Genomic DNA, 21,889 nt, shown 5'->3' with positions numbered 1-21,889 from the left:
TAAAAAGCGCTTGAAGCGCTCGGACGCAAGAGCAGTGGTTACGCACCAAAGCAATACCGCCTGATCTTAGTATCACGTCCTAGTGAAACGCCCGAGGCGCCCACCGAGGCTTGGCCTAGAGTGGGCCGAGGAGCCCGTGGGGAACTACAAGTCCCAGGAGGCGTCGGATAGACCGGTACACGGGCGGGGGGAGGAGACTACAACTCCCAGGAGGCATCGGGCTGGCCGGCGCTGGGCGGTGACGTTGCGGGGGCCGGCGCGGTGCGCTGATTCGGCCGAAGCTGCCAGCGGGGTGGCTACCGCCGCGGGTGTTACAGCTGCTTTAGCAGCAGCGGCCCCCGCCCCCGGGCACCTCTCGCGGGCCCTCGAGGGCCCTAGACCTCCGGCCCCGCGCAGTGAGTTCGAATGGACGGCCTCGGGGTGGTTGAACCGGGAGGCTTCTGGGGCTAGAGGTGGGGCGGGAAAGGAGGTGGCAGCTGCAGGGTAGGCGCCCCGGGCTGGAGGGGAGCGGGGCTGGGTGAGCGGAGGTGGGGACGTGCAGCCGCCCAAGGGATGCCCAGAGGCGAAAGTGGGGGCAGAGGCCGGGGATGGAGCATGGGGAAGAGCGCTCGAGCTCCGGCTTGGGGTGAGGGGCCGCGGGTGCCTGGGCTTCGGGAATCAAGGTTTGACCACTTCCAGGGCTGGGAGGTGGGGGTGAGGCTTCGGACCCGGCCAGGCTCCGAGTGCGAGGTCCCAGACTGGGGAGCGGAGCGGGAGCCCCCCCCTTCCCCCCCCCCCCCCGCTTCGGCTTGAGGTCCCGCTCAGAAAACCCAAACAATAGTGAGGATTCCGCCTCTTCGCTTCATCTTCTCCCCGGGCTAGTGGGGGTTCACCCCAGTACTCGCCTTCTTTCCATTTCCACCGCCCTCGAGTCCGGGAAGCAGGGCCTGAGCTAAGAGGTGAGCTACTGTGGCCCTGCGGGCTGAGGGGTGGGCAGAATGAAATGGCATTGTGGCGTGCTGCCAGGGACTCCCCGTTGAGGTCCAGTTGTAGGCTTGATGTTTTGTGCGCCTCATCCAGAAGGGAAAAGGTTTGTTGCTTAAAAGGCTGCCTTCCTTGGGGGAGAGAATGGGAATCGCTCACCTGGCAGCTGCCCTGGGACGCACTGTGGCCTTGGCTTAGGTGTTTGACAGACACCGTGGGTAGGGGTATTTGTGTGTGGAGTCAGGGGAAAGGGAGAGAAATAGGAAAGAGTTACCAGCAAGAAAGTAGTTAACAGAACAGAGTTGCTGCAGGCTCTGGTTTGAGGCACATTATGAAACCACATCAGGGACTGGCACAGGCAGCCACCTGCCAGCTATGGCCTGGGAACTTTTCAGCTGCTGTAGACTTGCTTTACCTCTGTCAGTTACTTCTCCCTGCTTCTCTCCTCCTGGGCTAGGGGCAGGTGGTTATTTACTAACTGAAGTAAAATGTACCCTTAGTCACACAAAAGGCTCAAGAGTGCTTCCTGGCTGCCAATCCTTTTCTTAGTTTATTGATCTGGTCTGTATTTGGGGAGGGGTGGGGGTGGGGAGTGTGGGTGTCCCCTGGGATTTCTGCTCTCAGGGCAGTTAGTGTTCAGGCTCAGGAAGGAGCTTCCCAGGTGTCAGTTAGATCCTAAGTGTAGGGCCCTCCCAGACTTATCAGGCTTCATTGGATGCCCTGTTTCAGTCAGAAAGGAGTGTGAAATGATCTGGGATTCAGCAAGACTCTTGGCACTCCTGAACAAAATACCAGGGAGGGCTAGAGGTCTCTGCTTCTACACCCTGTAGGTCTAGGTTAGGGAGAAGTAGGGAGGGTCAGCAGCTTCTGGAAGACTTGGGGAACTGTTTCTCTCTCCTTAGTCAGTAGTAAGTTCTTCAGACCCCTCAGTTCCTAGCCAGCCCCATTCCCTCCCCCACCCCCCAAGGTGGAGGTCTTTTTTTTTTTAATCCTCACCTGAGGATATTTTTCTATGTATCCCCAGATAGAGTGGGAGGGAGGGAGGGAAGGAGAGAGAGAGAGAGAGAAAGAGAGAGAAACATCGAAATGAGAGGGACACATCAAGTGGTTACCTCCCGCATGACCCCGACCAGGGCTGGGAGGAACTGAAACTGAGGTACGTGCCCTTCACTGGAATCGAACTTGAGACTCATTGGTCTGCAGGCCAGTGCTCTAACTGCTGAGCCAAACTGGCCAGGGCAGGTGGAGGCTTTGCATGGTAGGTTTCCAGGAACTGTTAGGGTAACTGAAGCCCTGAGCCCCTGGGAAGGTAAACAACCAAGCCAGTCCCAGTTTTCTTGTTCTCTGGGTTTCTGTTGGGCCCAATTATCCAGCCTAATGGGCTGAGCTGATGGGCCCCAGGAGCATCGCTTCTTCTAGGATGTATCCTGGGTCATCTCACGTATGTTTGCATATTGGAGAAGTGTGTTGTGTGTCACATTTCCCCCGAGGTCTCTAAGCTTTGAGCTGTCTGAGAAGAGGAACTTGTTCTCCTTATCCTGGAACTAAGGAACTGATCCTTGAGAATTCTGGCGCCTACACAGGCTTGGCTGTGATCCTAGTCAGAGAGAGATAGCAACTGAGTCTGAGGGGGTTCATTGCAGCAGGCTGAGGGAGGTGGCTTTCTGGGAACTTCTGGGATATACCCCCATCTGGGACCCCTTTCTGGGTCCCCAGGAAAGAAGAGGCTGTTTCCATGGTGATGACCTTAGCGTTTTTATCAGGTAGGACCTTCCCTCAGCTCAGGATGTGAGCCAGTACAAAGGCACCATCTGTTCCCACCTCCTGCTGGTCACAAAACCCTCAAGGATCTGGAGACAGCGGAGCTCTGGACAAGGGACTGCTCATTCCCTTCCTTACCTGCATCCAGGAATGCAACCGAGTTGCATTATTTCCTGGGTACCAAAGGCAGGCCTCCTGGTTCCTCATGCTGCATGTTTCTGCCATCAGAGCTGGGCAAGGGAGGGCATGGTGCTACTAATACCTGGAAACAGGTGCAAGGAAAGGAGGCTGAAGTGAGGATGAGTGGGGCAGAGAGAAAAGGGGGTAGGAGAGAGGCTGCAGGTATGGTTTTGTGACTTTGGGAGGGGTATGTTGATGTGGGTTCCAGCTGCTGTGGGAGCTGTAGACATTGGCCGTATTCTCTGTCCTTGCCTCTCTGGTAGGGAAAGGGGCCCTGGTGGTTTGGCAGCAGAGTAGGTGGCATCACGAGGGTTAGCCTGAGTTGCTGCCAAATGGATAAAACATCTGGTTGGGATGATTTGTGTCACCAAGAAGGAGGCTTCCAGGTCTGGGCAAAGGTTGTCCCTAGTCTTGTTTTTTCTTCCCTCTCTCCCTCCCTCCCTCTATCCTGTCAGTCCTTGTGGGTCTGGATTGGTAGACCCAATAATGGAGAATTAGGGAACATGGGTAGAAGCTACGACCACCTCCCTCCAAATATTTCATCCAGTGGTCTATTTGCAGGCCCCACCTCCTTTTATTCCTTCTGATGGGGAAGGTGGGGAAGGGGTAAATGTTCCATATCAGCCCTTAGTGAGACAGTCCAGCAGGGGTTATGCTGAGTAATTCTTAGGGTACAGGCTTTGTGGGAAGAGCACCCTCATGGGAATGCTCTGGAGGAAGAGACTGCAGGAGGGGCAGTGGTTTCTTTGCTCTGGGGCTGGATACTTCTTGATGATCTATCTACCCAGGCTGTCTGCCTGGAAGGGGACTGTCCCAATTGGATAGCATATGGTGTTTATCCCAACCTAGTATTGGGAAATGAATAGAGTTAAGTCTACATGGACTTTGTCTGGCCTCCTCGTTTGCGAATCAAAACAGTAGAACTGTCTGAAATTCTTGGGGAGAACAGGATTTGGAGGGTGTGAGGGGGCAGAGAAAGTGGTGTGACCTGTCTCACCTGTGCTGCTTGTTTGCAGAACAGCGGCAGGAGGGGGCAGCAGGATGAATGTGGGCACGGCACACAGCGAGGTGAACCCTAACACACGGGTGATGAACAGCCGTGGCATCTGGCTCTCCTATGTGCTGGCCATCGGGCTTCTCCACGTCGTGCTGCTCAGCATCCCCTTCGTGAGCGTCCCTGTCGTCTGGACCCTCACCAATCTCATCCACAACATGGTGAGGGCCTGCCTGTTGTCCATCCCGACCATGTGGGCTGCTCTTTGGTGGGACTGAGGAGTAGAAGGAGCCCCTAGACATGGACCAGAAGTCAGGACCAGAAACCCTAAGGTCATCACCATGGTAACAATGTCTGTCACCAGAGTCCAGACCAACCAAGCTCTCGTGTCTGTCCCACTCGTTCTTCTGGGTTCCAGCCCTGTGCACTCCAATAAGAGGACTGGAATCTGCAGATTTGTCCACATCTTCAGGGTGGGATAGCTTGTGGACCTGGAAGATGGGCCATTGAGAGCTAAACTAAGGGTCCCAAAGAGTCCCCAGGACTCAGGTGTCTAGCCTGGTGCAGAAATGCCCCTTTCCCAAATTAGGATCTCACACCATTGTTTTTCTCTGCTCCCTCACCACCTGCTTGTTACCTTGTGCTCTTTTGGTTGACAGGCAGGGGCCTAGTTCCTTCCCCAGCGTGTCCCCAGCCCAGCTGGCACAGGGAGGCTACCATGGGACTAGAGGGTGGTTCTGTGCTACCTCCTTCCATGTGTCTCCTCATGTCAGGCCTGCCCTCTCACCCTTATTCTTCTGCCAGGCTCCCAGCTGCTTCATCCTGACCTCCAGCCCACATGGCCCTACCTACCAGAGGGAGGCTCCAGGTCACCCGGAGCCCACTTCTGTGACTAGGGCGCAGGAGCTGAGCTGGAGGGCCTTTTGCTTTCTCTGTCCTCTAATGAAAGCCTCTCCCTCCAGGGCATGTACATCTTCCTACATACGGTGAAGGGGACACCCTTCGAGACCCCGGACCAGGGCAAGGCAAGGTTGCTAACCCACTGGGAACAGATGGACTACGGGGTCCAATTCACAGCGTCTCGGAAGTTCCTGACCATCACACCCATTGTGCTGTGAGTGCCCTGGGTAGAGGAGAATGCTAGTAGGTAGGCCAAGGACTGCAGGGCCCTGGGGCCCCACCCGGCCTAAACCCCTCTCCAGTTTGGCTCTTAGCATAGGAATGAGCAAGGAAAGGAAGTTGGAGCATCTCTGGTCCCATGCTGGGCTCAGGCCTTGTGCCTTCTTGGCCCTGTCTTTCTTCAGCTGAGGCTACCTTTCTGTCAGGGAGGTAGGCCTATAGGCCTGGGGTAAAGCAAGGGGACTGGATTGGGACTGGTCTCCTTGGGAGATCTTGCCATTCTACTTCTGTCCCGGGGGCCTTTTCCATAACTTCTCAGCTGTCAGGAATTTGTCTCTCTCCACCCAGGGAGCGAGGGAGGAAGGGGTTCTCCAAACAGAGTGTTACACCTCTCCTTAACCTTTTCTACCAGGTACTTTCTCACCAGCTTCTATACCAAGTATGACCAGATCCATTTCATCCTCAACACTGTGTCTTTGATGAGTGTGCTCATCCCCAAGCTGCCCCAGCTCCACGGAGTCCGGATTTTTGGAATCAATAAGTACTGAGGGTGCAGCCCCTTTCCCTGCCCAGGTGGCAGGAGGGGTAGAAGCCTGGCTGTTGCTGAAGACAGAAGAAGCCTCTGGGTACTGCCAGAGATGGGGGTTGAGCCTCTGGGCCCTATTTCCCTCCTCACTTCCCCCAGTAGCCGACTTGAAGTAGCTTGTAGTGGGGTTGGGGTAGGACCTCCCCCACTCCCCGACCCCCGGGCTCTGACCTTTCTGATTTTTTGGATCTTTTTCTTTTTCCTTTTGGACAGAGACTCCACAGGGGTGGTCATGGAATGGGCTGGGCTCCCAGGCTGAACACAGACCTGTGAGGTTGGGACAAGAGGCCAGGGACAACCCTGCTCACTTGCTCGTTCTCAGACCGCTAAAGCACTTTACCCCCTGTGAGGGGACGGTACAGCTTCTAGATTGTTTCACTGTAGTTCTGAAGTTTTTAGGATGACCCTCAGTGTGTGCTTGTATGTATGAAAGCCAATGCATGGTGGTGTCTCATCCCTCCGGGCGGAGAACCTCTAATCAAAGTCTCATGCTTTCGGCAGCTCCCCTACAACCCACCCACCCTAGTAGTAGGTGGGGGTGGGGAGGGTAAGGAGAGAGATGGTGGGGTGGATGGCCTGGTCCCAGGGGTGATGGGGTCAGGGCTGCTGCCGTCCTGTCCTGGTGGAGGCGGGGAGGGGTAGAAGGAGTGGTGGGGGTGGTGAGTTGAGACTCAGAAAAAGGGGGTCATATAGCAGCAGAGGGAGAGAAGGTGGGGACAGAAGCTAGACCCAACCTTAGTCCTTTGGGAAGTGGTCAAGGAACAGGGCAGGCTTAGAGAGTTGGTTTACTCATGGCGTGGGGGTGGTAATAGGAAGGGAGACTGCTGTGGGTCGAAGTTCCTGAGTCGGTGTGAGAGGGTGGAGACAGGTGTGAGAGGCCTGTACGTCATTATAAGCACAGGTCCAGTTTGACACTGCCTTCTGCGGTACTGGGAGGGCGTGGGGAAACTGGGACCGAAATGATGACTGGTGGAGCCCTGCACCTCACAGCCTCAAGGGGGGCACTGGGGCAGGGCCCCTTGTGTGGCATGCACATGTGGGCTGTTGCGGCCACCCCCAAACTGCTGGTGCAGGAGCAAGGAGTGACCTGCAGACGCTGTCCCCTCGCCCTGAGGGGAAGAGGAGTGGGGCAGGAGCCCCTCTCCCTCCCCCATCTGACTAGGGTCTGTGTTACTTTTGAGAAGGTGTAGGTGCCTGTGTCCCCTCCCAGGGCTCTGAGGGACGAGGGGAGGTCATTGGCTCTGTTTTCTGTCTCTTGGTCCCCCGACTCCCACCCCATGTATCATAGGAAACTTTCACCTCAAAATCTTTCTAAGCAAAGTGTGAATAGGATTTTTACTCCCTTTGTACAGTATTCTGAGAAACGCAAATAAAGGACAGTGTGTTCCTGTTTCCCCCTGAGTCTGGCCTCTGTTTCCCGGAGGGCCCAGGGGCAGGGGGCAGGGGGCAGGGGTGTGGCAGCAGCTCCTGCTGAGGGCAGTGTGGGAGCAGTTGGACCGACTGCCTGGATCGCGGCCGGGACCCTGGGACTGCTGCTCTTCCTACTGTGCGGCAGAGCAAGGGGCTGTGAGGGCGCGGAGCTGCCACAGGCGGAGAGCTGAATTCAGTTCTGTGACTGTGCCTGGCTGTTCGAACTGCGGGACAGAACGTCCACCTCTAGGTTCCACAGGCTGGGCTGGCAGAGAGTTTATGCCATGGCCAGGGAGGAGGTCAGTCCAGCAATGGCTTCATAAATGAAGCTGGAGTCCCAAGGGATGCCCCGTCCTTCCCTCTGAATGCCTTTCCCTGTTCTGACTTCTCTTCCCCCAGTCCTCCCTCCCTGGGAGGGCTGCGACTCCTGGCCTTTGTGCCTTAGAGGAACCTTCATGCTGCTTTCTCCCCTCTATAAGCATGAGTGGGAGGGGAAAAGGTAACCAGGACTTATTTCGGCTCACATGGCCAGAGAAGGAGCCGTTCTGTGAAGGAACTCTCATCTCCCTGAACTCTATCTCCCAGGCTCCCAGCGTTTCAGTGTATTCTGAGCAGCATTCATCTACTATTCCCAGGATGGTACAAAGTCCCCGGCAGAAGGGAGGAGCTGCCCCCGGCAGCCGGGGCCCCTCTCTGGCCCTGGTCCAGCATCGCAGTGTCTTTGGCATGGGTGTCAGGAAGAGTACAGGATCTTTGCCCAAGTCCACCTACTACTTCCGCCCCTGCGGCTCCTGAATGAGGCCCACACAGCACTGGGAGGAGAAATGCAGCTGCTGGGCTCAGTCCTAGAGGTGGGGGTGTCTTGGGAGCTTCCGTGGACCCACAAGAGTGCAGTCAGGTGAGGGCCTGGGACACATCAATGATAATTTGGTTCAAATCCCAGCTCTGCCACTTACTGGCTCAGTTACTTCTCTGAGCTTCAGTTTCTTCCTCGGTTGCATAAAGATAATACCGCTTAGGCCTACTGTGAGGATTAGCACAATGCCTGGCATGTAGTAAACACTTAATATGTGGTAGTCATATTAGTATTAATACTGTTACTACCATCATCATCTCCTGAAATGTTCTTTTGGAACTAAGGCAGGCAGGGCCAGAAGACAGGAGGGGCTATGCTGGTGATAATCTCTGAGCAAGGGGTGGAGTCAGGTCCCTCCCTGGAAAAGGAGGTGGGCGAAGAAGACAGGTGGCAGCATCTGCCCAAAGGGCCCCATGGGAGCATGTGGGGAGTGAGGGCGAGTTCCCCTTTTTGACCCAGCCTGTCCCTACAGGTGTTAGCTACTGTTGCTCTCAAGTCTTCAGTGTTGCCCACCCACAGCATGGCATTTGGTTAACTGGTTCCAGCTAAATCACTCTCATATCCCTAACACAGCCAAAATCATTGCCTTCTGGCACTTGGTTGGTACCCACTCATATTCTATTTGTCTAATCCAAACTCACTGAATTACATGGCCTAGTGTGCCTTGTGCCGCGCCATTCCTGGGTCCAAACTCACCTACTCACCTAGGATATATGTCAGATAGATACAGGCATAGATCTACCACCTGCTTCCTGGGTTCAAAAGGAGGAAAGGGTTTTACCTCTGGCCTTATCTGCCTCCAGCCCAGACACAATGTGGCTGATCTAAAGGTCTGAGAGGTGGGGCACCCAGCCCTACCCAGCTCTCCAGTTCCTCCGATTCCCTTGTTAGAGCTTCCTCAGACACAGTGGCCAGGAATTGTGCAGAAATCTTACAGAGAGGACTCTCACAACCTCCATTTCTGGTGAGCAGCTGAGGACACGGGGGAGGGGGTGGCAACTGAGCCGGCCTGGGGCCCTGGGCACTGCCTTTCCAGACGCGCAGAAGAATTCCTGGGTTGGGAGTGAGTTGAGAGTTGGGATGGGGGCAGGGATTTAAAGGAAGCATGGGTGAGCCGGTGCTGGCTAGTCGAAGGGACTGAAGGGGAAGGTGGTCAGAGGAAGGGTTGGGAAGCAAAGGAGCCCGAGGAAAGGGAAAGAAATCTCAAAAGAAAGGAGTTGCTGAGTGATTGATGGAAGGGGAGAGAGTAAGCAGGATTTGGCAGTAAGAGAGCCTGAAAGGTCTAATGTGGGGGCACACTGCTGCTGGGCAGAAATGGGGAGGGAGCAGCTGTGTCGGACTGGACTGGTGCTGAGCCTCTGGAGGGTCCCACAGGGCAGGGCATCGGGCACTACAGGGGCCAACTGTGGACCAGGAGAAGGTGAAGGGGAGAGTGGGTTGGGGGAGCTGCCCCAGGTGGCATTTTGGAATTTATTTTATTTTACCAAGTGTAAGGGGACCCTTCAGAAGGTAACCAGAAACTGAGGAGAGAGACCTGGAGGTGGGCTGGCCAGGGGGCCCAGTTCCAAGCCACTCTTGCACTCCATCCTTTCTCTTTTGTTCCCTCCCTTCCACTCTCTCAAAATGGTCGGTAGGGGGACCCATGCAACTGCCTCGCAGAATACAGCAAGGGAAGGAGGCCCAGGAGTCAGAACCAAAGGAAGAAGTAATCAGTTGGGGTTGGTAATGTGAGGCCTGGCAACCATGCCCCTCCTCCCTTCCTGGTTCTCTGTTTATCAACACTGGTGAGAGTCTGGCTAGGGAATGGTGGGCCTGCCTTCGCACCCCTCAAGGTCCCTCTGGGCACGGGGGCAACTCTGCTGTGGGAGATGCAGGAAACAGATCTCACTTCCATTGGGGGCAAACACTGCTCCATCCTTCCTCCAGAAGGGTTCCATGGGGGGCAGAGGAGAAGCTGGCATTTGTGGTGCTCACCTCTTCTCAGTCCATAGTGACCACCTCATCTTCTAGAAACAGGGAAGGCAAATATCCCAAGTCCTGGTTGTCTTAGAACCTTTGGATCTTCCTTGACGCCAAGCTGCCAAGGGTAGATTAAAAAACCTGAACCAATAATCTGCTAACTGAAATTGGCTTCCTTTTCCCGGTTGGCCCAGGCACAATGCCCAGCATATCTGAAACAATCACAAGAGTTGTGGTCCATGAGTTGGATGCTGAAGGCGATATGATTGAAGTCAGAAGCATCATTGATGCAGACAGGTTTCATTGCTTCTGTCTGGTGACGGGGAAGAGAAGTTTCTTGAGACGCCGATACTGCAGTACAGACCTCACCCTGGAGGACATACTGGAGAGAGAGGAGGGTAAAGGGCAGTTGGATAAGCTGGATTCTGGGCTCCAAGGTCAGTATGAGGTACATGAGAGGCCAGCCAGGAGACTTTGCCCCCTCCTACACTCCACCCTCAACTTCCCATTGCCAGCAACCAAGTCAGCCAGTCAACACAGACACTGGAATTTGTATGAACATGTCCACACACCTCAGTTTAAGAAATGCACTGAAGAGCTGCATGGGAGATGGGAATGGGGGCAAGTGGAAATTTATTTCCCTTTGTAAATCATTTGTTTTAAAATTAGCCGATGTTGCCCTAGCCAGTGTAGCTCCATGGTTAGAGTGTCGGCTCCTCCCACCAAAGGATCGAAGTCAAGGGTTGTGGGTTGCAGGTTTGATCCCCAGCCCCAGTCCGGGTGCATGTGGAGGCCACCAGTTAATGTGTCTCTCTTGCATCCATCTCTCTGTCTCCTACCCTCCCTCCCTCCCTTCCACTCTCTAAAAATCAATGGAAAAAATATCCTCGGGTGAGGATTAACCAAAATAAATAAACAAATAAAATAAAATTAGCTGTCTTCTCATGTATTTATAATGTTTATTATTTAAGTGGATACATAAATGGAGGTCATTTGCTTAGTGGTTAAGAAAAGACACAGGCTTTAGAGCTGGGGGTATCTGGTTTCTAAGCCTGGCTCTGCCACTTACCAGCTGGGTGACCTCTGAACAAGTTTGTTTCCTCATCTGTCAACTCAAGCAGACTATTGCAAGAATCAAAAGAAATAAATTATGTAAATTGTTTATCACAGTGCCTGCACAGGAGGAATGCTCAAAGTTCAGCCCAGTCATTCTGCGTGGCGGTTATTATTACTACTTCTTTGTGTTCCCCAGAGATCATGACTAAGTGACTGGTGAGCAGAACTCCCCAAGGACTTGAGGGGATTCATAGAGGAGTCTCTGTTCCATACCTTGCTTCCATGCTTAACTATTCTTGGGGTTTTGGGGATTTGAGAAGTCCCAGGGTAAGTGTTGTTGAAGCCTTACTTGGAGACTTGTACCAGTGTCTTACGCGTCATGGAGAGGAGTTTTACAGCTCAGACATCCCGGCTATCACCCATTTGGGTCTGATCATGAGATGGAAAAGAATTCTAACAGTACAGTTTTAGAGCATCTGCCAGGTGCTAGGCACTGCTGTTATGTGACCAAGAACATGTCCAGATTACTCAGAGGTGGTGGGTGTTTTCACATTGGAGTTTACTTAAGCAAGCAAGAGGCTTTAGGGAAATTTCAGATGAGCATTTTTCAAAGACTCTGGGTCAGTTCTCTGAAAAGTAAATTGCCAAGAGCCAATTTACTAAAAGCTAGTTCTCAGTCAGTTAGCTGAATGACCAGTTCCCTGAAAACAGAAAAACACTTTAAACCAGAACTAGGATGTTTTACCACAGTCATAAAAATTTGACTAAGTCAGTTTAACTTCCTTTAAGGGAAAGTCTATCTGTTCTCATAAAACATTCAGAGGCAGAGGTAAAACCAAACTTAAAAAACCACAACAACATAAAAATGAAGTGAATTGGTAATTTGAATTGATTTTTAACAAACAACTGGCCTGTTCCCTTTTCAAATGGGTTATATTTATTTATTTATTTTAAAATATGTTCTTATTGATTTTTTTTAGAGAGAGAGGAAGGGAGAGAGAGATAGAAACATAGATGTGAGAGAGAAACATCGCTTGGCTGCCTCCTGCACGCCCCTACCAGGGATAGAGCTCGCAACCCAGGCATGTGCCCTGACCAGGAATCGAACTGGGGACCTCTCAGTTCATGGAATAACGCTCAATCCACTGAGCCACACTGGCTGGGCATATTTATTTATTTATTATTATTTTTTTGTTAATCCTCACCCCAGGATATTTTTCCATTTAGACAGAGTGGAAGGGATGAGGGAGAGAGGGAGGGAAGGAAGTAGGGAGAGAGAGAGAGAGAAACATCAATGTGAAAGAAACAAGAGACACATAGATTTATTGCCCCCAGCAAGCCCCTCGGAGTCGGGGATTGAACCTGCAACCCAGGTATGTGCCCTTGACCAGAATCAAACCTGAGACCCTTCGGTTCTTGGGCCAATGCTCTAAATGCTGAGCCAAATCAGCCAGGGCAAGTGGGTTATTTATTTATTATTATTTTTTTTTATCCTCACCCGAGGACATTTTTCCATTTTTTGTTCAGATAGAGTGGGAGGGAGAGAGAGAGAGAGAGAAGCATTGACGTGAAAGGGAAACATCGAGTGGCCGCCACCCACACAACCCAACCAGGGCCGGGGACAAACTGCAACCGAGGTACGTGCCCTTAGCGGGAACGTGCCCTTAGCGGGAACCGAACCCGGGTCTCTCTGGACCGCAGGCTGACGCTCTAACTGCTGAGGCAAACCAGCCAGGGCTGTTTTTTTAACTTCATGGTGCTGATGGTGATGTTAAAGTGTGCATAGGATTTTTTGTTTGTTTTACTATCTGAAGTCCATACATCATTGAGACGATCTTAAACTACCTAATATCCCTACCAAGATACCATATTACCTTTGGTTGTCATACCTGGTCAGGCTCCTTTTGACTGTGACAATTTCTCAGACTTCCCTCGTTTTTGATGATCTTGACAAGTTTTAAGGAGTCCTGGCCAGGCATATTGTAGAATCCTCGCCACTGGAATTTGTCTGAAGTCTTTCTCCTAGTTGGACTCAGGTAATTCTGGGTTTTGGGAAGGCAGACCAGAGAGGCAAAGTGCTCTCATTGCATGATATCAAGGGTACATACTATCAACATGACTTTCACTGTTGATGTTTATCTTGGTCACCTGGCTGAGGTCATGTTTGTCAAGTTTCTCCCTGGAAAGTTAGTCTTTTATCCCCCTCCGCAAGCTGCATGCCTTGTGTGTAGAGGTTTGATTTCTCTTTTCTCTCTTATAAAGCACATGCGAACTTTTACATTGCTCAAGAAGCAGATGGGTCCTGAGGTATCTGCTGCACATACAGGATTGATTCCAGGCACTATTCCCACTTCTGTCATGTCTCACCAGTTCCAAAGTGTATTTTCCTCGGAAATTCGGAGCTCAGTGTGACCTTTACCCTTCTCTTTCCAGGTCGAAAGACTATGGATCTGGTAGACTCAACCACGATGTTTACAGTGGAATTGCCCAAAGAAATTACAGTTGAAAGGTCCTTTCATGGGTCCCACAAACATAAAATCTCGATTTTGGGGTCCAGGATATCCCAGCAATATCTGGATTCGCTCAAGAACAGGTGAGGCTGGTGGTAGGCAGCAGTGGAGAGAATGAGAAGGAGAAACCCATTCTGGGCACCAAGGACGTCTGAGGTGGGGGCAGCCTCAGTCCCTCCTCCCAGTACTCCTCCAACCCACTCCTTTACCAAGCGTGCCACCCTCTTCTCCACCTTCGGGAAGCTGTTTCCTTCTTCCAGGAAACCTTCCGATGCCCTCAATTCACTCACGTCTCCACTGCCCTCCAAGGTGACTGATTTCTCCGGCTTGAACCAAAATCTACTGGTTTCAAGAGGCTACTTTCCTCTGTTTTCTTATACTGAGTTGCCCAAATCTGTACTTTGTGCTTTTTTCTCCTGCTTTGTGGCAAGCCAGAGGTTTTCATGTCCCTCTCCTTCACTGGACTAGGAGAAACTCGTGACCAGGGCCTGCCTTCAGGCGCCTCGCTGGTTTGTCCCCGCGTGCCGCGGGCGCTCGGAGAGCTGAAGGGAAGCCCAGTGAAAGCAAAGCGCCTTGTGGGACATTTCCTGCGCGGAAGTGCCACCGTCCCACCCCACCTGGGTAGCACCAGTCAAGTGCCACAGAGGTTCTGATAGCTGCGGTGCTTCAAGGGACTTCAAGGACATCACCAGCCTTCCCCTCAGCGATTGTTTTGTTGCTGGTGTTGGTGTTTTCTTCCACAGCTGGAGCAGCTCAGGAAGCGAGGCCCCGTGGTTCACCTGGGTTAGCCCTCCCTGAACGGGTGGATGCCTTTGTCTTTCCTTTTTAAAAAAAATCCTCACCCAAGGATGTTTTTCCATTGATTATTTTAGATAGAGTGGGAGGGAAAGAGGGAGAGAGAGAAACATCCATGTGAGAGAGACACATGGATTGGTTGCCTCCTGCATGACCCTGACCAGGGCCTGGGATCAACCCTGCAACCCAGGCACATGCCCTAGAGCGGGAATTCAACCCGAGAGTCTCCGGTTCACAGGCTGACGCTTTAACCACTGAGCGAAACAGTGCAGGGCTGTCTCTCCTTTTTAATTAAAAAGTGAAAGGCTTACAGAGAAACTTTACTGGTCCTTTGAACTCTCTCTCCCCACCATAGTATTGTTGGGGAGGAGTCTTTGGAATTTTTCTAAGGGAGCTCAGTTCTTTCTCGAAGGCCTGTTGCTTCTGGGGTGAGGCTACGTGGTGTGTGCGGGCAGAGTTGTGGGGCAAGGTACTGGACGGTCAGCAGAGGCAAGGATGAAGGTCTTCTCTGAGGGTCTTTGGTTGCGAATACCAGAAGCTCCAATCAAGTGCCACAGAGGCTGTTTTAGTCACAAAATGAATTTCCTGATGGATCAGAGATGCCTCCTGGAGCCCAAGGGTGGACAGTGCTGCCAGGCCCCAGGAACCAGTTTGAGGAGCTGGAGCCCCTTCTCACAGGAAGGGGCGTTGTGGGTTGGGCAGACGCCTATCTTTTTTTTTTTTTTAATATTTTTTCTTTATTGATTTTAGAGAGAGAGGAAGGGAGAGGGATAGAAAGATAGAAACATCAATGAGAGAGAACATCTGTTGGCCCCCTCCTGCATGCCCCACCCTGGGGATTGGGCCCACAACCTGGGCATGTGCCCTGACCGGGAATCGAACCCGCGACTTCTTGGTGCATGGGTCGACGCTCAATCACTGAGCCACGCCCTCTGGTCTCTCTCTCTCTCTCTCTCTCTCTCTCTCTTTTTGTTAATCCTTACTCAAGAATATTTTTTCCATTGATTTTTAGAGAGAGTAGAAAGGAAGGGGGGGGAGAGAGAGAGAGAGAGAGAGAGAGAAAGAGAGAGAGAGAGAGAGAGAGAGAGAGAGAGAGAGAAAGAGAAGAGGAGAAGAGAAGAGAGAAACATTGATGTGAGAGAGACACATCGATTGGTTGCCTCTTGCACACTCTCTGACCAGGGCCAGGGGTTGAACCTGCAACCGAGGTTGAACCTGCCCTTGATCGGGAATCGAACCTTCGACCCTCCAGGCTCAGGTTGACGCTCTAACCACTGAGGAACCCTGGCCAAGGCAGATGCCTGTCTTAGTGCCATGGGAAAGGCACGTGCTGTGGACACATACAGAGCAAGGTTTCAATCCCAGCTCTGTACTTATTAGCTGGGTGACCTTGGACCATTCATAACCTGTCTCTGAGCCTTACTTTCTTTGTGTGAAAACAGGCGCAGTTGTGCCTACACCATAGTGTTGTGGTGAGGGTGAAATGAAATGGCGTGTGAAGGTCTGGCATATTCTTCCATAAGTCCTCACTTGGCCCCCTCTTGCCCCCACGGTGGGGAAAGTGCGCTTAATCTCAAATAGGAACTGGCTGCTGGAGAGGGAAAATGTCACTGAGAGGTGGGGCCCCTGAGATCCTGAGCTCTCACCACCCCTCCTCCCTTCAGGAAGCTGAAGAGAAAACTACCCACTTCATTTTTATCGATGCGCACGAGGGGAGAAGACCTGTACCTGGTGATAGAAACTCTGCAGACAGCAAAGGAGGAAACCCTGACAAGTGAACGGCAGTATACATTTTGGAACCAGCTGAACTTTTGCAGTCTCAAATATGAACGAAAGGTTAGGGTTCTGGGGAACAGGGCCTCGGGGGGAGCCCGCCTGGGCCCACCTGCTGCAGCTGGAGGAACGCCAGCCCAGACTCCAGGCTCTTCAGCTCTCCTCGGGCCTCCCTGAGCAGAGTTGCCTGCTCCTTGGCCTCCTAAGCACTTCCCTCCTTGCCCAAGAAGGTGTGTGTGGCACTGCTAAGTTCCTCCCCTGGCACTCTTCTAGTAAAGCCCTGTGCTCGTCCGCTTCATAGGGCTTCCCGCGGTTCATTATGGCATGAGGTATTTTGCTTATTCATTGTCTGCCTCCCTTTCTAAGAAGTTGGAAGGCAGGAGCCACAGCGCCTGGAATAAAACAGGTCCTCAATAAACATTTGTTTATTGAATGTACAGTGGAAACAATGTGAGTTTTGAGGTCAGATGTGGGTTCACATTTCAGCTCTGCTACAGTTTTTAGCTGTGCAACTTGCTCACCTACTTACTCTGTCTGAGCCTCATTTCTCTCGTCTGTAAAATGGGCATAAAATCTCTACCTCCCAGGATTGTTTGGAGATCAGGCAATATAACTATATAAAGCACCTAGGAATCAAGTAATGTGAGCTCCTTTTCCCTAGCATCAAAGGGCAGTGACCATACCCTCAAAGCTGGTCCTGGGCTATCGAATGAAGCAGCTCGTTTTCCCCAACATGGAAAGGATGGGTAAGCAAGGCCTGGCGGGGGCAGGGCAGGTGGGCCTGACATACCAGTGGGGTGGGGGTTGATTCAGCCAGGCTCTGTGTCAGCTGGAGGGGCCCTGGTGAGTTGAAGGTGCTCACCAGGTAGGAAAAGGGAGGTTTCAGGACTGGGAAGAAGGACTGAGGGTCCTTGCTCAGACACCTCTGAACCAAGGACCTGCTCCATCGTGACACTAATCCTTCTTCTTTTTCTTTTTAAAAAATTTTTTATTGATTTTTTTTTTTTTTGAGAGAGATAAACCTCAATGTGAGAGAGAAACAACGATCCGTTGCCTCCTGCACACCTCCACCAAGGATCGATAGTGCAACCTGGGCATGTGCCCTGACTGGGAGTCGAACTGGGACCTCTCAGTCTGTGGGACATTGCTCAGTGCGCTGAGCCACACCAGCCAGGCACTAATCCTTCTTTAGAGGCTTTAATTTCCATCTCTCTCCCAGTATTTGTTTTTTCAGTGAGGAACAGGGCTTGAGGATTGGGAGAGACTAGAAAGAGGAATTTAGAGAAAACTGGTCTTTCTGATAACGGGTCTCTCTCTTTTTGTGTTGGTTTAGATATTTGTTTCTCCGGAAAAACAAAATCCTTTCCAGAAGGTGAGTAAGTTTCTGGGCCTCCTGTTCATCATTGCAGCATAGGCGAGGATACTATTTTTTAAAAGAGGATAACAAATAACAATTGGCCTAAAAATATAGAGCTATTAGGACTAAGAATGTACCCCTGGCCAGTTCCTTAATGGTTAGAGCATTGGCCTGCGGACTGCAGGGCTGCTGGTTTGATTCTGGGTCAAGGGCATTACCTGGCTTGCAGGTTCAATCCCCAGCCCTGGTCTGGGCATGTGCGGGAGGCAACCAATCGATGTGTCTCTCTCACATTGATGTTTCTCTCTCTCCCCCACTCAATTTAAAGGTAAATGGAAAAATATCCTCGAGTGAAGATTAAAAAAATAATAAAAATAAAATAACCATCCTTAAAAAAAATTAATGAGTTAGACTAGAAGATCCCTGTGATTCCGAATGTGGCTTCCTCTGGCATTTCCCTGGATCCCAGAAGAATTGTGCTGCCTAGTAGGCCTCAGGAAGCGGTAGTGAGGTCTAGATGTGTTTGAAAATTCAAAGACTTTCAGGAGCTGTAGAAATTACAGGTTCTGTCTTAGCAAGGACTTGCTAGCTCAAAAGAGTGAATTTCTGTCATTCTTAAGTGCTGTAACAGAGGAATCAGGAGATAGATTCCAGTCCCTGCTCTGACATATTTGCTAAGTACTGAGGGCAGGCTTACCCTCTCTGCACTTCTTTTAAAACCATCTAGGCATAACCCTATGGCTGCCGATCTCTGAGGAGGTGGGCCTGGGTCTGAAAATACAGTGCTTTGTCATTTACACACGATGACGAGTACACACGGTCCCTGGCATGGGCAGTGAGGGCTCAGAGTTCAGGAATGAAAACTTTCATTACTGGGAAGGGAATGTCCACAGGGGGCTGGAGGTGACCTAAAGACTCTCTGAGATTACTTCTCCTCTCTTTGCAGAGAAAGATGGTGGTTCATCTTGCTTAGGTAAGGATGGGAGCCAGCTACTCTCTGGGTGGCTGCACACGTCACCCTTGAGCCCTCTGGTCTCAAGAACTGCAGCTCAGGTTGGGTAGCTGAGTGTGTGTGTTGGGGGTGGGGGTGAGGGGAGGTTGAGAAGAGAAAGGTAGGGCAGGGCCCAAAGCAGATTTCAGCTTTGGTCCGGATCTGTCTCCTAAACATAGTGGTTCTCATTAGTCGTACATAGACATCACCTGGGGGAACTTTAAAACCAGTGATGCCTGGGTCCCACCTCCAGAAATTCTGATTTAATTGATCTGGGGGTACAGCCTGGGCATCAGGATTTTTAAAATCATTCCCTAGATGATTCTCATTTACAGTCAAAGGCTAAGAACCACTGCTCTAATTTCCTTTAAATCCTCACTACTCTTAGTGTGATCTAAAGCCTGCCCTTTGAATGGCAAGGACTCAATAAGTTTTGATTTCCTGGAGGCGAAGAAGAATGAGAATGTGGGGTAGGTACTAGACTGGGGGTGAGCTAGGGAGATGGAAGTGGGGTCACTGGGGAGCAATGATGGTGGATGTCTGGGAAGAAGGGTGCTTCATTTTAACAGGAAAGGATTAGAAGAGAGGAAGATACAGAAGTGGTCTCCAGAAGGAAAACAAAGAATAGGGTCTTGGTAATGGAGCTTGCTGGGCTGGGTAGGTTGGGTTCCTCATTGCTGCCTCTACAGGGAAGTCCTTGAGCTTCGGGGATTTCAGAAGCCTGAAGGAGAAGGTGCAGGACACAGTGAGAAGCCTCCAGGATCTGACTGAAGAAGAGCGAGATGATGTGCTAAGCTGCCTCACTAGGTGCCTCGCGGCAGACGAGGAGCTGCAGGATCTAGACGAAAGAGTAAGAGGCCCAAGAAAGAACTGGGGCAGAGAGAGGGAGAAACCAGAGTGGAGGGCAGTGGGCAGGCTGCAGACAGTCCGCTCTAGTGGGACCGGTGCTCATCTCCCCATCTCCCCATCTCCTGGCCCTAGGTGTCCACGGTCCTGATCTCCGGTGAGCTGCAGATGGAAGGCCCGGCAGGTCCTCTCCTAAGTAGCTTTTTTAATGCTGCTGGGCTCTTGGTTGAGGCACGCAGAGAAGCCATTCTGGAGTTCCTGGATGCCTTGAAGGGTGAGGAGGAGTCTAGATGGATACTGGCGTGGAGGGCATGCTGAGCAGAGGGGCCTGTGGGTAACCAAATCTTGGGAGGAAGGTGGTACACATTGCCTTTGCCTTTTGTGATGAATCAGCCACCACATTTCAGAAACTAGCCATCTTCCCCAGGCCAGGGGGAAGGGACTGCCTCCTCTTCCCCCGTGGCACAGTCTGTGACCTCCTGTGGGCCACAGCGGGAGCCCACCTGGAAATACTCCTCTCATTCCCAGGAGCTCTCTGGAACCTTCTCAGATGCTTTTCTTGGGTCTCTTCAGACACTGAAGCCCTGTCCCACTATGTGCCGCTCCTCTTGCCAACCACCATCTTTTTCACCCTCAGAGCTGTCTGAGGAGAAGGAGCTTATGGCTGAGACCCTAAAGAAGGGGACCCTGCCCCTGTTGAAGGACCAGGTAAGAAAGCCTGGGCGGAGGGCCAGGGTCTTAGTAGAAGGGAATGCCCATGCTCTCAAGAGACCTAGAAGCCCCAGGGTTCTGTCCCTTCTGACTTCATAGCTCCTTGTCAGCTCGTGTCCATCCAGCTGGTTTGTGGCAATTCCCTGGACATATAGTTTTCAGGACAATTAGGGATGGGCAAGAGAGGGGGGTGCAAAACTGTTTGCCCCAGGATGGCAGTTGGCACCATCTTAAGTGCCAAACTGGTTGGTTAGCAGTACCTGTCACCATGTTGAGAGAGTATCAGGAGCTCTCCAGGCCCTGCAGGGAAGAGCGCCCTGCAGGATGACTCTGCCATGGGCTCAGGGGTAAGGAGTGTGGCCAAGTATTAGCCACTGCTGGTTTATTTCTATGTTTGTAGCTTTACCGTCTACTGGGTTTCCTTCCAGGTAGAGTCTATCCTGGAGCAGAAGTGGAGCGAGCAGCCCGGTGATGAGGGCTGTGACCCCGAGGCTCAGACTCTCTGTGCACTCTATGTTGCTGTCTCCATCCTGCTGCAGCTGAGTGAGAAGCCTGTCTCTGTGTCTTCCTGTTAGCTCTTTAATCATTCTCCCCACAAACCTCTGGGTGCTCCCCTCCCCGGTCCATCCTCACCCACACCACATCCCTTCTTTTAAGAGAGAAAGGGAGAGAGAGATAAAACATCAGTGTGACAGATCCATCAACTGGCTGCCTCCTGTACGCCCCCTACTGGGGACTGAGCCTGCAACCTGGGCCTGTGCCCTGACCAAGAATTGAACTGGGACCTCTCAGTCCATTGTCCATTGGATGACGCTCAATCCACTGAGCCACACCATCTGAGCCAGAATCAGGTCTTTAAAACAAGCAGCTGGTTCTTTGATACATCCTATTCCCCACATGGTAATGTACAAAAGCCAGCCTGGTGTGTATGCTTAGACTTCTGATTAAAAGCGGAAGATTGCTCATGTTTATTTCCTCTCCTTCTTGAAACTTTACTAAATAGCAGTAAAGCAGGAGAAAAGACATAAACCCACAAGAATAAAGAGAATGAGGTGGTAGGTAAGGGATTTCAACACATCTTTGGACTCTAGAAAGTCATTAAGGAGTGCGAGCCGGGAGGTACGAGACTGAGGGGTGCAGCGGAGACTGCTGCTTTTTCATCAGGAGGCTTTCGGTGCTATTTAATATTTTTAAGACAATGCAGTTAGAGGTAAAAGACATATGCTTGTTATAAAGCATTTCAAATATTTTTCAAAGTCAAAGGAAAAGGTGATCCTCTTTTCCCTCTAATGTTGAACCACTATTAACATTTTGGGGTATGTTAACTATGTGACAGTCTTTAAAATGGTAATTTAAACATGAAGCTAGGATGATATGACAAATTTGTTTTGTATCTTTTGAATGAGAGTTATTTTTTTCCTTTAAGTTTATAAAAAAGTGATATGCAACAGGAATTCTCATAAATGCTGGTGGGAGTATATATTGGCCAACACTTTGGAAGACTGTTTGACAGTATCTACCAAAGCTAAACATATGCCTATGACCCAGCAACCCCACTTCCAAGACATATTCCAAAGAGAAATGAGTGCACACATTCACCAAAAGACATGCCTATACAAAAGTGTTAACATAAGAGCCTCAAGCTGAAAACTCCTCACATGTCCAGTAACATTAGGATGGACACGTTTTGTGGTATATTTACACAATAAAAGAGAACACATTAGTACTATACATAACAACATGGATGCCTCTCACAGACATAATGATGAGCAAATGAAAGAATATTGTGGTTTTTTATTTTTATTTTTTTGGTACGTGACCCTAGCGGGAACCGAACCCAGCACTCTCTGGTCTGCAGGCTGACGCTCCAACTGCTGAGCCAAACCGGCCAGGGCAATATTGATTGATATTAGAGAGAGGGGAAGGGACAGAGAGAGAAAAACATCGACTTATTTTTCCACTTATTTATGCATTCATTGGTTGCTTCTTGTATGTGCCCTGATCAGAGATCAATCCCGAAAC

The 21,889-nt window shown here is 51.2% G+C and overlaps 2 protein-coding genes across 4 annotated transcripts; both read left to right on the top strand.

The window, feature by feature from the left end:
• The first annotated feature begins 279 nt into the window (after positions 1-279).
• ORMDL3 (ORMDL sphingolipid biosynthesis regulator 3) lies at positions 280-6,206 on the top strand. Of its 3 annotated transcripts, none has more exons than XM_036269741.1 (4): positions 280-395; positions 3,926-4,119; positions 4,861-5,012; positions 5,430-6,206. In XM_036269741.1, exons 2-4 carry the CDS (start codon positions 3,946-3,948, stop codon positions 5,563-5,565), a joined length of 462 nt encoding a protein of 153 aa, XP_036125634.1. In that variant the 5' UTR covers positions 280-395; positions 3,926-3,945; the 3' UTR covers positions 5,566-6,206. The 3 variants fall into 3 exon arrangements, with proteins under 3 accessions (XP_036125634.1, XP_036125632.1, XP_036125633.1); XM_036269739.1 differs by having other exon boundaries at positions 3,921-4,119; XM_036269740.1 differs by lacking the exon at positions 280-395 and adding an exon at positions 864-938 and having other exon boundaries at positions 3,921-4,119.
• A 3,821-nt stretch (positions 6,207-10,027) lies between these two features.
• On the top strand, positions 10,028-20,442 carry GSDMB (gasdermin B). Its single transcript, XM_036268418.1, has 10 exons — positions 10,028-10,276; positions 13,326-13,477; positions 15,854-16,025; positions 16,624-16,708; positions 17,296-17,334; positions 18,266-18,292; positions 19,000-19,160; positions 19,292-19,430; positions 19,794-19,864; positions 20,296-20,442. The coding sequence occupies exons 1-10, from the start codon at positions 10,028-10,030 to the stop codon at positions 20,440-20,442; spliced, it is 1,242 nt and encodes a 413-aa protein (XP_036124311.1).
• Positions 20,443-21,889: the final 1,447 nt, after the last annotated feature.

This window comes from Molossus molossus, unplaced genomic scaffold (genome assembly GCF_014108415.1).
Source record: "Molossus molossus isolate mMolMol1 unplaced genomic scaffold, mMolMol1.p scaffold_m16_p_19, whole genome shotgun sequence".
Taxonomy (NCBI): domain Eukaryota; kingdom Metazoa; phylum Chordata; class Mammalia; order Chiroptera; family Molossidae; genus Molossus; species Molossus molossus.
The sequence above is the reverse complement of the archived record's forward strand: the minus strand, read 5'-3'. Positions and strand labels throughout refer to the sequence as shown.